The following is a 16534-nucleotide window of genomic DNA, read 5'->3' on the forward strand; positions in this document are numbered from 1 at the left end:
GCTTCATAGAGCAGCTTTCAGCACAGGGAAGCGATAATGAAGCAGCATTTCAGCTGCCCTCCTGGTTTGTTGATAAATACAGATAAGATTTTAGAAAAGGGATCGAAAACCCAGTACTAACTAAAGAAAATGTAAACAATTAAAGACAGACCCAGTGTTCATTTATATACAAGCACAGCATATTGTTTATTCTTTCGGGATTCCAGCATTGATGTCGTCTTCGATACCGCATTCGTCGTTACCACGCAGGATCTTGAAGTAGCCTGCAAAAAGGAAGTTATGTTGCATTTTGCTTTAAAAAACACATGCCGGATTATACATTTCAATCAACGTTCTCAAGTTTGAGGCATACAATCAGGTAGGACTGGTTTTCGAAGCAGTAAACAAATGGTCCAACTGTATACTATACATGTTCGCAATCCTATACAGCAGGCTCATTTGCAGCCGACCATAAATGAAACAGCTGTTCATGAAATCTAAAGTCGTTCCTCCAGGGCAGCGCTTTATTTAAAGGTTCCTTAAAGACCGAAGATTTCCCGCTTAATTCAGTTGGACTCACCTTTGTCTCCCCAGTCCTCGTTCCAGGAGTTGGCCACGAGCCAATAGGGAACGCCGTTTTCCGTGCCCCATCCAAGGATGCGGATGGCATGGCCTCCCAGAGCATCATCACTGTGCCTCTGGTAGACACCTGTTGCGAAACAGCAATTTTATCGTTGCCCGCGATTTCATAAAGCACGAACTCAAATTTACATCCTACAGTGCTCTTGCAAGTACCCAGTGGGCATGCGCATCGGTGCTTGAGATGCTTTAAAACGGTTTCTTTGACAGGTGGGGAAACCAGCAGATGCCTTTGTGCTTACGTCACCACTTGTGGGACATGGGAAGCGTATAAAGAGTCGGAAAATCATGTTCGGTCTGCGATTCCTATCTACTCCATTACCGTTCTGCCTCGTGTTTAGTTACCTACCCGACATCATGAAACGGCGGCCGCCTCTACAGGGAGGCTCTCTCCATAGGGGAAGAAAAAAGCTCTTTCAGCGCAGGGACCTTGAAGGGAACCAGGGCAACCTAAAGCAGCCTCCGCGGAGGAAGCCCATGGCTTCATAAAGCTATGAGCTGGGAGAACTCCTGGTCCGGAACAAGCTATTTCAGGGGAAAGAGTTCCACTAGATCGGAGACAAAAATCGGGGTTTGTTTTTTCATGTGCATGCTCTGTTCGAGGCAGTGAGGTTGCTCCATCCAGCAAAGAACCTTGACTAGGCTATTTGGCTTGCATTTACATCGCATATCACGCGATTGTCTTGGCATTTCGTCGTAATCGAAACGTTTAAGAGCAAATGAAAGACGTGATAACTTTCTCATTTATATGGAGACTTGAAAAAATAGCTGCCGGAAGGGAGTAAATGAATGAGGAGAGAAAGTGGAGCTGTAAACGATGACCAAGCAATATATTTAGCCTCTTGGACGTTTTTTTTTCTGTGTTTTTTTGCTTGACTCTTTAAAAAGGTGGCCCTGGTGGCCCTCATTCACCACACACACTCGTTCTCAGCAGCCTGTTACGTTTGAAGTACCTCCCACGGCGGTAGCAGGTTTTGACTGCGCCAATAATGCGCTAAACCATGAGCAACCATGACAAATGTTTCTTTGTTCTCTTCGATGTTAGTCAAAGAATTTGTACTGTCAAATGTGTCATACATGATTTCTTTCTTATCCTAGAAATGATGGTTTGGTAAAAATTTCCAACGAGACTCCTGTATTCGTTCTGACAATCTCACAGCGTATAAAGCGCGCAGCATAGCGTTCCGCACTTGGTATATTCCGGCTGCAGCTGCAGCTTTGCAGGAAACAGCGAGGACTCGTATTTCTTTTTTGTTTGTTAGCATTTAAGCTTGAGCTCACTACGATTGTTGCGTTAAGCAAAGCGAGAACAGATTTTGCCCCTGGGACGTTGAGGCGGTCGTTGAGGTTACTTACTATCGAATTCATCAGGAAGTGATGCGTGTCGTTTCCTGCTGCTCCAGGGTCCGATTAATTTTATACATCGAAATAACTGTGCTCATGTGCTTTATTTTCCCCTTTGTAAGTTTCTGCGCCTATGGAGCACAACGTGAACAAAGTTTACACTTTGTTAGAGGAATGTAGCAAGTTAATACTTTTCACTGCTCATATAACAACGCCAGATAGAATGATAAATGTGGCCTCCTTACTGTCACCTCGGGATATATGATAGTCAGAGAATTGGCAAAGAAAACTATTTCTTATGTTTGCCTGATTCCGTCTTGACTGCAATAAACACTGCGAGATTATACTGTAAAATCCATGCGGCTATTAGGGGAAAAAAACACGAATGTACACTTACCGCTCTTGTAAGAAACAAAATCGGCGTAAACAGTAAAGTCAGCTTCCACTGGACCGTTCTTGAAGATTTCTGTTTTAATCTGAGTCTCGTCAGCACTGAGCGTGTAAACTTTCTTTGCTGCAGAAAAAAAAAATGGCAGAAGCACGAATATTTAGCAACAGCACAGCTACATGTAGCAGTTCTAGTTAGATAGGCGTTAGATATCGATGTTTCTAGTAAACCACATACGCCAACATTTCATCTTCGAGTTCTTATTGCGACGGTGAAAAGAGTGTTGCACTCAAAATCTTCTGAAAAGCCTTTGGAAACTTTATGCATTGGTATATTTATTGGCCTTCTGGCTTGCGCTAACTTCATTTGTAACGTCAATTAAAGCTGATTTGTGATATGGCCACTGGCGGACCAAGTGACTCTTTTACAGCCTAAAACAAAGAGCGCACGTAATATTGTGATTACTGAGATTTGTCGGCCATTCTATCATATCTTAGAAAACTCGAGAAAAGCAAATTCGTTGACAAGAGCAGCATGCGAGCTCTTATTGCAATTTTTATATGTCACCACGGTGTTCAAAGTTTCCGTAACTACCGATGACTTATTCAGATACACATCGGACCTGACAGTTACCTGTAAAAAGGTGTAAAAATATTTTAAGCCGTCCAAGTAGCTTGATAGGAAGACAATCCTTGAAAATTTTTACAGTTCAATTCTCAGGCTATTTTACCGCAGGATGTAAGTAATTCAAAGCACACGATTTGCCTGCGTGAATATTTTGGTGTAAGAAAGAATAGTGTGCCGAATTGTGTGTGAATAACCGCGCGGAGAGTTTTGGGAGAAAACATCGCTGAATGTAGATAAGCGCAGAACTACTATGGTTAGATGTCTACTATACATGACGTGCTATTTTATGCTTAAAAGCGTGACCTTAGGCAGTTAAACACTTAAATCTTTCCACAGATCTAGCAGACGCTTTTTAAGTGAATCGTGACGCATGAAAGATAATAATTGCCAACTGACGTCTTGGTTCAAGCTACAAAAGGTCCATCGAATCATTGCGCTGTGGTCATAGGGCATTTACATGAAAAGGCATTGCAAGCTAGGGCGATTCGCGTAATAGTCGCAACTAAATAAATTCTTATTGCACCGGCATTGTCCAAATTGGGCAATAGACATTTTGCAAACAACTTTGACGAAGTTAAAACCTCCGCAGTTATGCAGGCATTGCGAAATTGGGGCGTAGATGAGCCGTATGTGAATGTGCTGGAAGATATCTATAGTGGCTGTACAGCAAACATAGCCCTGCTTAAAAAAAAGTAATGAAATTCCCATAAGAAAAGGTGTTAGGCAAGGAGACACGATCTCCCCAGTACTATTTACAGCTTTCTTAGAGGATGTGTTCAGGGTCTTAAAATGGGAGCACTTAGAGGTAAGGGTGGATGGAGAAAATCTCAGTAATCGGCAATTATCTGATGACATTGCCTCACTAAGTAACTCAGGGGATGAATTACTGATGACCTAGACAGAAAAAAAAAAAACGAAAGGTAAACCTAAAAGTAATATGTGTAGGACTAAGGTAATGTTCAAAAGACTAGGGAAGGGACAGCAGTTTATAATAGGTAGCGAAACACTGGAAGTAGTTGGCGAATATTTCTACTGAGGACAGGTACGTAGTAACCGCAGGTCCAGACCACGAAAGGGAAATAACCAAGAGAATAAGATTGGGATAAAGCGAATTTCGCAAATTTCGTAGATTATGACTAGCAGCTTACCGTTGTCTTTCAAGAGGAAAATATATAACAGTTGAATATTACCTGTACACACCTATGAGGTTGAAACGGGGAGTCTAACGAAAAGAGTATTGCTTAAGCTGAGGACCACGCAGAGAGCAATGGAAAGAAAAATGGTAGGTTTAACGTTAAGAGATATAAACGTGCCGAGTGGGCCAGAGAAATCCGTCGAAATCAAGAAGAAGAAATGGGCATGAGTAGGGCATACATGCAGTGTGTAAAGAGGATAACCGACCGTCACTAAGGGTAACAAACTGGATTAAGCGTAGCAGGGGGCGGCAGAGAATTAGGTGTGGCGGATGAGGTTAAGGCATTCGCAAGGGTCGTGTGGATCCCGAGTTGGAGTAATCTAGGAGAGGCCCTCGCCCTGCAGTGAGTGTAATCCGACTGATGATGATGAATCGACGTTAGATGCGCGTTCGGGCTTTTCATACTCGAAAACATTCGATAATCAGGCAACCTTTGTCGGTCCTGCAGTTCCACCCTCTCGCGATGCTTCGTTTACGTACCGTAGTGTTTGTCTTCGCTGTAGCTCTTCTCGTAGCCCTTGCGGCAGTCGCGCACGCACTGGGGCGTCGGCTTAATGCCCGTGCAGTTGGGGAGTGGGCCCACAGTGTGGTGCTCGCATGGGGGGAAGTAGTATGGCTGGCAGCTGTCGTCGGTGCCATACAGGCCTCCAGTGACGATGCCGTCTGTCTTGTAAAACTCCCAAGCAGCCGCCGGGTATCCTCCATTGCATCTGATGGAAAATAATTTTGCAGATTTTTCATGACAAAATATCGAATAAACATCGTCTCATGAACTTAGGAGGCAATTACAGAGTTATTATCACATATACTACATGAAACTGAAAATGTCTCAATTATCGCAAGGTTTGCTTGCTTTTTTTTTTTGTCATCAAAAAACAATTTGCTGTGATTTAGCTTGTGGTTAAACCTGGAGTCACTGGAACTATCTGCATGGCAGCACTTATGTTCGGCTTGAAAGTAAAGACGTGGAATTTGCATATTGTAGCTTATTCAATGGTTTCAGCTTTTATTTATGGCATAGGAGGTCATTTTGACCGCTAAAGTGTGATGAGGCGAAAGCCTCTATCGCGCAGTAGTACGAAGCCCTCCACTACAGCACCTCTTTCTCCCTGTTTTCCTTCTCACCTTTGCGATGGCGGTACAGCGTAAGCTGCCAGCCAACATTTTAAAGCCGTGCTTTAACTGAGCCGTATGAACGTGCCTGCGTGGCCTAGGGATAACGTGAATGCAAGGGTGTTGGCAGGCTGATTGTGATATCACCCTCCCATATGAAAGGAGAGGCCCGAGTCGGAAGCCCTACGTCCAGTTAGTGTTTGGCCATATCAGCTGCCAGCTACCGCCTCCCGAAACTTCTTCTTTCTGCGCTCTCGGACAGGCACAGATAGGCAAGCACCGGACAGACACAGGACAGGCACGACGAAATGGCAAGAATGTGGCCAATGTAGCCCTCACTACAAAAACCTACAAAAGCGTCTCATCAGTAGAGACCTAGGGTAAATTTGGAAGCCCCATGATAGCCATGGTAGCCAGACCATATCAGTGTTAAAAAGGCTCTAAATATAAAACGAACCAATGCCATGGTGACGTCGAATGAAATGCGTTGCATTTTATCGAATTCTTTCCAGACGACCGTGTGAGTGTTTTTCTTTTTTTCAAATTACGCTAAAATTCATTTGTTTGGTGGATTTTGTTAACTGTGAGCGTAAGAATGCACAAACGTCTGACTAGTCTGAAAGCGCTTTAGCTCTAAATGGCTTTAGAATGCTAGCCAAAAATGAGAAACATCCTAGGAGAAATAGTAAAATATTGAGAGTGTGGCGAATGTTATTTGAAGTGGGAACAACAGATATGAAGAAACAAATTCTTTCGAGGACGTAAAGAGCAGTTCTCGCTTAATAGTGTCTCAATATGCAACCTAAAAAATTAGTTGTGGTTTCAACCCTGGTTAACCCTAGTTGAATTGCGATAGCAACGATGGAAGCTGGTTCTGCCTGCTACATTATTCCCCTATCACGCCCTATCAGTGTAAGGTGCTACATTATTGGGGACACTTAAGCTCATCCTTTAAGGGTATAACGCGAGAGCGTAAGCTACCAGCCCACATATAAATGATAAGGGTTCAATGCTGCTGAACCGAATGTGGAGCGAAGAAATTAGCTGCCGGTGACCGAGCGTTCTTCTTCTTCGCTGCTATTCAAGGTCTAACGTAGCCCTTCCCGGGACGGCGCGACGGGCCGAAACCTGGCACAGTATTGCTATCGCAATAAAAGGTAGCGACGCAAAGGGATAGCTTGTAAAGGATTAGGCGGTGTAACTAACTAAAACAAAACGGATTATAAAGTACAATCAAAACTGTAATTTGTAATGGTGTCATAGGCCTTCAAAAAAGAGCATTATGAGGCTACTCGACAGAAACTTTGTCTTTACATGTATATAATGCACTTGGTTGAGTAGAGAAAAAGAGAATGTACAGATTATTATTAAAGCACTAATCTATTCGCTGCATTGCTCTAGCTCGACAAAAACAAAAAAAAACACAAGAAAAACAAACAGAGCTAAAAGCGGAGAAAATATAGACACAGAATCAAAAGCGCCAATCCAGTACAAAGTCTCTTCATCATTGACGTCCCAGAAACAGCAATTTTGGCTGGTAATTGCGTTCAACTTTTTTCTCAAAAATAATCTGGCTTCCGCTAGTTGGAACAGATGGCCCCCAGCCCTGTGCCGCAAAGAGCTTTGAAAAACGCACTATATTCTGAAAATGATAGAACAAACGCCCCCTGCAGGCTTTACTTCCCCCAATAGGACTGCTTCTTCAACAGACTAAAATATGATGTGATGATGATTACTGAAACGATGAGGATAAGGTTGGTGTAACAATGATAACTTTAATTTCTCATTCTGAGGAAAACAACAAACTTGGACGCGAGTTAGTGATGACGGTCTACGGGTGAAAAACTCCAGTTGCGAAACATGGACGATTTCGATTCCACGACAGCGACGGTTAGTGTCATGAGCATGGGGGACAACTCGATAGCTCAGGGAGAATGTCTATTCCGCGACTGCGTACAAGATAATACAGTGGCTCAGAAAATTTTTGCAAAACCCTGTTCTACGCTTAAATGCCCTGAGTGAGCCCTCGTCACCAGAAGAGAAAGAAACGGCGCATCATATCAAATCATCACTGAGTTTGCGAGAAGTCTGACCAGCTTCTTCGTAATAACTGTCAACAACAATGATGTGTCTAGTGTCTCACCCATCTCCACAACTGTCACAGCAGGTGAGGAGGTCCTCGGCTGAGATGTTCACCTGGACTTTCCCCTTGGAATGAATGCAGACTCGGTCTGACATAGCTTCTGCGGCTCCAAATGCCTGTAGTGCGACAAAGGTGACTTTATGCAGCTTTAACACTCCCTATGGGAGTATCTGGTACAAAAAAGAAGACCAGTTTTTGTGACATTCATTCTGGCCTATGATACCGCCTAAGCAAGTATCATTTTTAAAAACGCTTGAAATGCTTTGGAGCATTGAAATTTTGTTTCAGATTGCACTGTCGCTCGCAAGCTACCGAAGTTTCACTCTCGGGGGGACACTAGTAAACGAAGCCATTCAGAATAAATTTTGTCCCAAAGACAAGATTCCATCATTTTGGCACTGTGAAATGAAGCGCGTAAAAAACTTAATGCAAATGTTGTTCACAAACTAATTATTGAAAGCCACCTTCAGAATTTGGTTACGACTAAATTGATACAATTGACCCTTGCAATCTATTATGTTCCCGGGGTATTTTATAATGCCGAAGCGAAAACAAATTAACTCTCATATTCGCTTTTCTTGTGCTTAACGTACTTCGTGCAACTCTAGATATAACTGGTAGCAATGATATTGGTAGCAAAATATTTAAGAATGTATGCCCAGCGTTCTTGGACATCACAAACTGTCACCACCTAGAGGCCTTTTATAGCAAGGCGTTCGTAATAGGCTTGCAATATTTTAATTTTAAATCGGAAAAAAAAAATTACGTCTCACGTCAAGTTGTTTACTAAGGTATTTGTACTGGTGGCTTGGTTGCACAACTTTTAATTCTATCGGAAATGGGCGTCCTTTTCCCCGACCCCGGCGCACGTGCCGGGGAAGACGGGGAGTCGTGCGCCCGCGGATTAGAAGTTGGCGGCTTGGTTTTCTTACGCTCTGCAGAACCTGACTTGTAAAACCTTCCTGACCTCGCACTGAAGAGCTTCTGTACGGCCGCAGAAAAACATGGTAGTGTACTGAACAATCGTAGTACTTGCCTTATTTTTTGATGCTCAGGTAATGTAGAAAGCGGTGGCCGAAGAGTATATAAGCAGGAAGCGCTTATCTAGATATCCTGTCCTTGAGTGCATGCTCATGCTTTTCTTCCTGACTCAGATCTAAACGTCACTGCATATATAGCGGCACGTGCGTGACGAAAGAAACATGCGCGCAGATAGTGCTGTTTAAGACACGGGCATAAACAATATCATAAGGGACACTTAGCCTAGAATTAGTAACCATCTTTTTTCAACCTGCAGGAAATCTAAAAAAGCATTCTCTTTAAGACACCGTGCGTAAAGACAAATTATACTGAAAATAAAATTGTACTCAGTCATAATCGCAAAACAATCGTTCACTGCATTTCAAAAAAGTATTAATTTCGTGTTGATTCGGCTCCCACATACGCCTGCCTATAACTCCTCTGTTCTAAGTAATAACATAACATTAGTAATAACATAACGACGGCAATGACTCTGCACGTAAGCAGCAATAACCGGAATTCTTATCTTCAACATTCGGAACTGTAATGTATACATCACGGTAGAATGCTCAAACTTTAAAAGGCATTCAAAATACATAGTTTGATTGCCTGTTTGTGACTAACAGGTGTGTAACACTTTTAATGGGAACTTGCAGCCATAATAGGTTGCTGTGATTGCGTTGGTTCTCGTTGAGTATCTCGCGCAACTTAGGCCTCAGCAGAGTGCATATCTCACATTAGACTAGAAATTATAAAAGCGCGTTGGTATCAGGGATTGGTTTCACTTTTCTTTGCTATCTCCGCTAACCTTCAGTGACTTTTCGGCTTCAATAAAAGTTACGTTTTGCATACAAACCATATAGAAGCAGTAAATAATTTTCCCGCTGGCTTTAAGTTCTAGGTAATCTCCTGCGTTGGCCAAAGTCTAGTCTAAGTGCCGAGTTAAATATTTTAAAAACATAAAAACAATAAAACTCTAAAACTTTCAAATTTTACGTAATGATTATAAAATTAATAAATAAATTTAACTCTTCTTGATGGCAATGACAGAATCCTTGAATAACCTACCTTTGTAATTGTGTTTTCCTGCGCCTATACTTAGAACAAGTATTGAGTTCTCGATTTGTAAAAGTGGTGCTTGTAATGGAGAGCATTTTTTTTTAATCTGGTGTGTTCCTTGCTCGGTTAATCCCCATAAGGCTACCCATCAGACGCATTGTGAATGGAATCACAACAGTAAAATCAGTTGAAAACCTATTTCTTCCACAAACTCCCATTGTAGCGGAACGAGAGTTCGTCTCCCGAAAGATCATAACGAGGTACGCATTAAACCGGAGTGACACTCTGTTCTGATGCTGTGCTAAGCGGGGCCTCCATTCTATTGCTTTGTTGTCAGCAGGTGTGTCTTTCTTTATTTTTTTTTTTTCTGCTGCATAATGATTCTCTACGCTATCAAGTTGTCGAAAGTTCTAAAGCTTTGTTTCTAGCGAGCGTCTTGGTTATGTACCTAACATTATTGCTTAGTATAGACGACATGATTAGCAGGCATAGTAAGAGCAGCCGAGTGATTTAACTCAACCCTACACACATGAAGCGGCTCCGAGATCGAACTATGGCTACCACCGTATACTATTTTTATCTCTCGCAAGTTACTTTCTCATTGTGCGTTGCAAGAAAGTGGCGAGACAAGTGAACTAGACCACTGTCCTAATTTTCTTTTAGCGGCGGCTGAAAAATTCCTTTCTGAGAATGGTAGCATAGGTGCACTGGTCCAAGAAGCCATGATCGTTAAACTCAGTGCACTTGAAGTGGGCTTCAAAGTCTGACCTTCAGAAAATGCCACACATTTTCTTTTTCTGTCCAGCATAACCGGAGGCGAATGACGGCGCCAGTCTGTTATTGCTCACCCAACAAGATCCGCAGGTGGACTGGTCGCGAATGACGTGAATGCTGTTGCAGTGGGACCATTTTTCTCGGGCGTCGAAGGATTCGGGCAGGTCCTTGGGAATGTCTTCATGGTAGAACAGCGGCAACCTATAGTTTTTGCTGTCGGGGTGGACTCCCATGAGACCCTTTAGGTAGCTCAGAGGGGTGTTCTTGTCGAAATTCTTGCCGGCCTAGAGATAAAATTGCACACAGCACTTTACTGAGCCCCTGGGAATGTTGCCCGACAGCCTTTCAAGAAATAATAACGATTTGTTTTAGTGCAGCAATTTCCAAATTGCCTTGGCCCATCTTGAACTAAAAACATTACTGAAGTAAGCTTTTGTGACATTTTACACAAACGCGCCTAAATATTGACCTTAGATCATTGCTCGTTTAGGAAAATGTCGGTGACAACGTACACATCAAAAATGTTTTTTTTTATTGTGTGTATGTGTGCGAGTGAGCTAGAACATACTACCTATGGGTTTAGCGGCTGCCAATCGTTGTAGCTAATACGGTCTACACGCTGGCAGTGTTAGAACACTCCATTTGTATGCTTCTCGCCGCAGATAGCGAAATCGATTGTAGTTATGGTATGGGTCTTCCAGGAAATAATTTCGGATAAAAATTACATTTTCAAAAATTACAAAGCAGCGCATTAGTTTTGGCATAAAGTGCTCTCTCAGGAGCGACCTAAACTATCTTCTGCTTACACATTTTTACGTAACCACTACTTAAAATCGATCAGTTCCTCGCAAAACAGCACTTAATACGAAATGTCAAAGAAAAGAAAGCAATTCAAGAGGTTTTTATTTTAAGCATGCGTCGCACTTGAAAACAAAAACAAACAACGTATGTAGGGCTCAGGCGTTGCAATAAAACAAATTCAAAAAGCGGGTTCACCTTCCACGTGGTGTTGAGCTTGTTAATGAAGTTAATCATTTCATCGGACAGAGGCTTCATGTAGGGCGGGTGCATTTGGCGGCCCTGCGCCGCCGCTACGAACAGTGCACACACCAGGAGGACCTTCATCCTGTCTGCGGAGGAAGGAAGGTGGAAGAGGAGGAGCTTTTTTTTTTTTTTTTCAAACACTAGTGAACCATAACCGTCAGCAGCATTTGTTTTGTACTGGCGCAAAACGTGACACTGCGCATACATAATTTTTTTTTAGCTACAGCAAGTTTTATGGCCCATGAGATAGCATAGCGAAAAAAAGAAAAAAAAACTTACTGAAGCTGTAGCAATTTAACTGGGACCGAACGCGTTTTGTGTACAACAGTTCAATTTCCTGGGTGAGAGGGAGTCTAAGGCTTCAAGTGGCTCCGCCGTAAAGGAGCCTCGCAAACTCAAAGCACAGCCGCAATAGGTAAATGCAAGCTTAAGTCTGAGAACACAGAGCATAAAGCAAGTGCAGGGGGCCCCGGCGGCGGGATGCGCGGCTTGTATAAGCACAGAAAGGCAAGTCAGCATTCACGGGAGTTGAGCGGCGGACAGGAATCCTGAGGCGTGCGGTTCACGTGAGGCGTCGCTATTCGCCTTTGTTACAGAAGCATAGTTTGAACCACAACCGACTCCTAAGCTCCCATATCGCTGTCGAAATGATATTTAGCTGATTTGAGAGGTACAAGGGCATGTTAAAATTGGAGCGAAAAGTGTTTCTACTGGCTCCGCTTCAAGCTCTAACTTCACGCATTAGTTTGACCGTGAGAAACATTTGTGCGTGGCGAACCAAAACTTAGCACGCAAAATGTATGTCTCTCAGCGTGAACCATCTCCGTGTACTTAAGGCGGCTGCAATTATCAGAGAAAGAGGTGTACCGCACTGTGGCGTTCAAAAGAAACTTGTTAATACTAGATAAGAAATTTGTTGGCATTAGAGTGAAATTATGTCGCTAATAAATTTTCCTCTGTCGAAATATAATGAAGAAAAAGGGCTAAGAGAAGACTAAATGGATGCTTACCTGTGCTTCGTTTGACCTGAGACGCCCACCGCTTGGACAGAGAAAGTGCACTTGCTCTTATACCAAAGAGAGGTCTAAAATTCTATTGTAATCTTATCTGTTGCGTGATCTCGCTATGTAGTCACATGACACGCTGAACAATGGAAGCGCTTTATCAGCGGCTCATTGTATGGCGACGTCAAACACTAATGGGGCGGTGTCTTGTGCATACCTGAGGCATGTATGGTTTTATGCCAACGCTAAAAACTTTTTCCAGTAAGCGAAACGTGCTCAGCGTGTACAGGAAGTTGCCTGAAAGAGTACCACACAGCTTGGATCATCTATAAACTAAGATATATGGGGTTGCGTGCAAAAACAAATTCATTAAATATGAATTTGCGTAGTAGCTGGCGGAAACCTAAACCAGCGGTCTTCTCGATGGCCATAGCAACGCTGCCGTACGCCGATGCAAGTAGGAAGCTTTGTTCTGGCTCCAGCGCTGCTTCTCCTTCCGATGCCGTGTCCTCCACTCGGAGAATATATTGAGGTAGTTCAATTCCCTGCGACACTGACCAGGGACTATTAATCGATGGGCACGCTGCAGACCTGACTGGTTATTTTGTGCTCTTCTAGTGCGCAGTGAATGCACGACCGGCTTGCTTCTCGCACACAATATGGATTGGGGGAAGGCGCAGCGCCGCTAATCGCTTATCGACGCCATAACGGTGCGTTCGCCAATTCATAAGGCGTAACACTACATGCAATCGAATTGAATGCAAAAAAGTAATTTATTTGTTTAAATAAATACTATAGTTTCTGTTCTTTTAGTTCTTCAAACAGACGTCTATTACATATGTGACCTCGTATTCTCGGATTCCAACTCTTAATCACCAGTTTTCAAGATATTTCCCTTTGACATTCTTTTCTACCCGGGCTGCTCACAAAGGTGCTCGGACACTTGTGGTGAAACCTGAGAAGATTACAAGCCTCGTTATCTTTGTCCTCCCCGTGCGGTGCGACTTCTTCTGCGAACAATAAGTACTCGATTCCGAAGGGGTGGTGGAAATGGAACACTTGACTCAGTTTGAACGAAGTTGTACCACTCAGTCGACATCAGGAACTGTTGCCCCAGCAATAAGGGGCAGCAGAGAAAACGAATTTATTCTTTATTGGAACAATAGTACTGTCACAACACATTCTGATCTGTAATGTACTGGTCATCCGCGTACAAGAAAAAAAAAAGAACAGTGCTTTTTTTTTTTTTTTTTTTTTTCATTCTAAAAACATGCACCGGTACACCAGAAAGCATACAGAAATGCGAGGGCCGAGATGATGGATAAGAGCTACCCCAAATCTGAGGAAGTGGTGCATCTGGGGCAGATGGTTAATGGACTTTCGGCACGGAAAAATTCCAGAGTTGCAAGAGGTGGCGATCGCCATGGCTGCTTCGCTACCTAATTCTGAATGCACAATTACGGACTTCCAGACTGCGTACAGAAATTATATGCGGGATAGAATTGCGCCCCTAGACTGTAAGATCCTGAAACAATCTGGGGTATGCGCTTCGCACGAAAAGCTTATTTATTTGTGTACCAGGTCATCAGGACGTAGAGAGAAGTGAGGGCGCATATGCCTCTGCCCAAGCTTTTCTCCCCGGCTTCCCTTCTCATCCCTTCCTGAAGTTTGGGACTTCACACAACCAGTATTAATCTACGCTGACGTATAACAGCACTTGCGGTTATAGAGGCAAACGTTTCTGGGCCCAGCCAAGAGATTAGGTAAAGTATACCAGTGGAATTTACGCCGATTACAAACATTGTTTTTTAACAATCCAGTAAATTTTCACGCTATCGATCTAGAATCCTTTTCAGCCGAATGTAAATTTTGCGGACAAGAAGCAGATTTGTACCATATGGTATGGGCCTGCCAGGCCAATGGTGCCTCAGACACTATACAGCCGCCCACGTGGGAAGGATGGGAGGCAGCCCTGTCCAGCTCGGGCTGCGAGGACCAGCAAGCAAAGGATCCGACCAACCTTCCCATAAATCCCCCTGCCTTTTTTCTTTCAGTCAAATGTTTACGTCATTTGGGTGAAGTCAGATTGCTAAGAAGGACGGGAGCTTGAGTAGCACAGCATTTGGATTTCGCCAGTACAGGCTATTAAGGGCCACCAAAAGTAGCCAGAGAGTCGAGTGGCCACCATCGGGGACACCTTCTGTACTCTGCTAGGAGTAGCAAATGACTAGAGTGAACGTTTTCGACGAGGTTGTACGGTGACTGACTGGGCAGTATGGCCAGAGTACCTATGAGAAATCATTGACCGATTATACAATTTGTCGATCAGAATTGCTTTAGAGTTAGTTGTTCCCACTCATTTTTAACACTCTCACTACACTACGCGGCATCTCCCCCTTACCACACGCACACGCACACTCACACACACGCGCACGCACATGCACGCACACACACACACACACTACAACACGACTCAATTAAGACTAATTAATATCTTACGCATATTTATTGGCATTTCAGAGAAGGTCCTGCATGTTTGGCATGCATGTGAAGTCAGATTCAGCTTTTTATTTATTTATTTATTTATTTCCTCAAAGGTCTCGGTTGAGACATTTGTGTTGAGCTTTTGTGGCACTTCTTTCAGCACTACACCGCTTTATGATCTGTAAGTAAATTATGAGGCAGTTAACCGCCTGCATGTCCTTGTTATGGAGCGCCAAATCAATGCACATAATCCTGCCGTAGATACCGAGCCTCGGAGAGGGAAGGGGGGAAGTATCAGTTCGCAGACCTTCTTATCATACGCGTTCGCAAATTAATCTCCCGGACTTCCGCGGCTCCCGTGAGTCCCTGTTGAAGTCACCGACAAGAATTTTCGAATTATTTCTAATTCTGAGGGGCAGCTCTGTGTAAACAACTTGAGGGGGCACATGTGACAATTATGTGCGATGAAGCGAAAGCAACTTTTGCGCAGTGGTCCGAAGCCCTCCACTACGGCACTTCTTTCTCTCTTTTTTCATTCCCACCTTCCTTCTTTTCTTACGGCTCGGTTAAGGTGTCCGTGAAGAACTGTGACTGATACTGCCCCATTTCTATCCTGTACACCATTTTGAAATGCCGCTGATGCCTGTAGTACTGCATCTGTTTCTATATGCTGTGTGCTGCGGCTTTCGAGGAAGTGCCAAATGAAAGGCGCCGCTCAGACGCCTGGATCGAACGCCCAGCAGGGTCCGCTTCGTATAAGCGTGAATCGCCCAGTGACGTCTACGTCGATGACGTCATAGTCACTCATTTGAAGGCGCGATATACTACATTACTGATGAGGTCATAATTTATTTCAAGGCACGACACTAGAGCACTGAAGACATCATCATTAATTTCAAGATACGACATACTAAACCACAGATGATGTCATTATATATTTCAAGGCACGACAGAATACACCACTGATATCGTCATAATTTATTTCAAGGTATGACATACTACATCACTGATGTCGTCATCATTTATTTCAAGGCACGACATACTACCCCAGTGATGACGTCATCAGTAATTTCAAGGTACATACTACATCACTGATGACGTCATCACACTAATGAGTTACAGATGGACGGACACGATCGTGGCCGCGAGCATGTGCCAAGGCTTTCGCTTTAATAGCCGCAGCTTGGTCTTCAGTAGCATTAGGCGAAATGTACGCAGTAACAGGTGTGGTTTCTCAAAGTAGACGAGTCGCATACACCTCGACGTAGCTATGCACCTCCTCGACGAGTTCAAATTCCAGCCCTGCGACGCCCGGATGTATGCAAATGGTGATGACTCCCACAACACAGTTTCCCTTATGCTTGGGCCCGCAGTGCAGCTCAAGGTTTCGAAGCCCCTGTTAGACGCCGTCCAACTACGTCTCGGACAGGCAAAACACTGACTCCAGCCTTAAGTACCGACCTCGGGAGACAGTATGTTAGTGTGCTTCGGCGACAATTACCTGCGTCCAAGTGTGGCTCCGTCATTCAATTGCTCCCTTTTTCTTGCACTTGAGCTTTATCGTGCACGGATGAAAGCTGATAAATATGGTGATTTCTGATGAATAGCACTGCATACTGGAATTTCTGTACGTGGGATAAAATGGATAGGAAGGGAAGGGGAAGCGGCGAATAATTTTGGAGAGCGCTGAAGTCCTTGGCGTGGTGCATGGCCATGCACCC

At 43.7% G+C, this 16534-nt stretch overlaps 1 protein-coding gene across 1 annotated transcript; it reads right to left on the reverse strand.

Moving 5' to 3' along the window:
* Window positions 1-157: 157 nt before the first annotated feature.
* LOC146198795 (cathepsin B-like) lies at window positions 158-12486 on the reverse strand. Its single transcript, XM_084594280.1, has 8 exons — window positions 12336-12486; window positions 11278-11411; window positions 10356-10565; window positions 7429-7544; window positions 4653-4882; window positions 2360-2476; window positions 560-688; window positions 158-263 (listed from the first exon to the last, which is right to left on the reverse strand). Exons 2-8 carry the CDS (start codon window positions 11404-11406, stop codon window positions 187-189), a joined length of 1008 nt encoding a protein of 335 aa, XP_084450406.1. The 5' UTR covers window positions 11407-11411; window positions 12336-12486; the 3' UTR covers window positions 158-186.
* Between the last annotated feature and the right edge of the window lie 4048 nt (window positions 12487-16534).

This window comes from Amblyomma maculatum, chromosome 2 (assembly GCF_055883805.1).
Source record: "Amblyomma maculatum isolate TAMU_Amacu chromosome 2, ASM5588380v1, whole genome shotgun sequence".
Taxonomy (NCBI): domain Eukaryota; kingdom Metazoa; phylum Arthropoda; class Arachnida; order Ixodida; family Ixodidae; genus Amblyomma; species Amblyomma maculatum.

What these genes read in the sequence shown, in the direction of transcription:
- LOC146198795 (XM_084594280.1), bottom strand. Translation starts at nt 11,406, where the DNA reads ATGAAGGTCCTCCTGGTGTGTGCACTGTTCGTAGCGGCGGCGCAGGGC. An exon ending in TGTGACAGTTGTGGAGATGG is followed by an intron (nt 4,883 to 7,428) that starts GTGAGACACTAG and finishes ATTTTCCATCAG; the next exon opens with ATGCAATGGAGGATACCCGG. An exon ending in CAGCGAAGACAAACACTACG is followed by an intron (nt 2,477 to 4,652) that starts GTACGTAAACGA and finishes TTTTTTCTGCAG; the next exon opens with CAAAGAAAGTTTACACGCTC.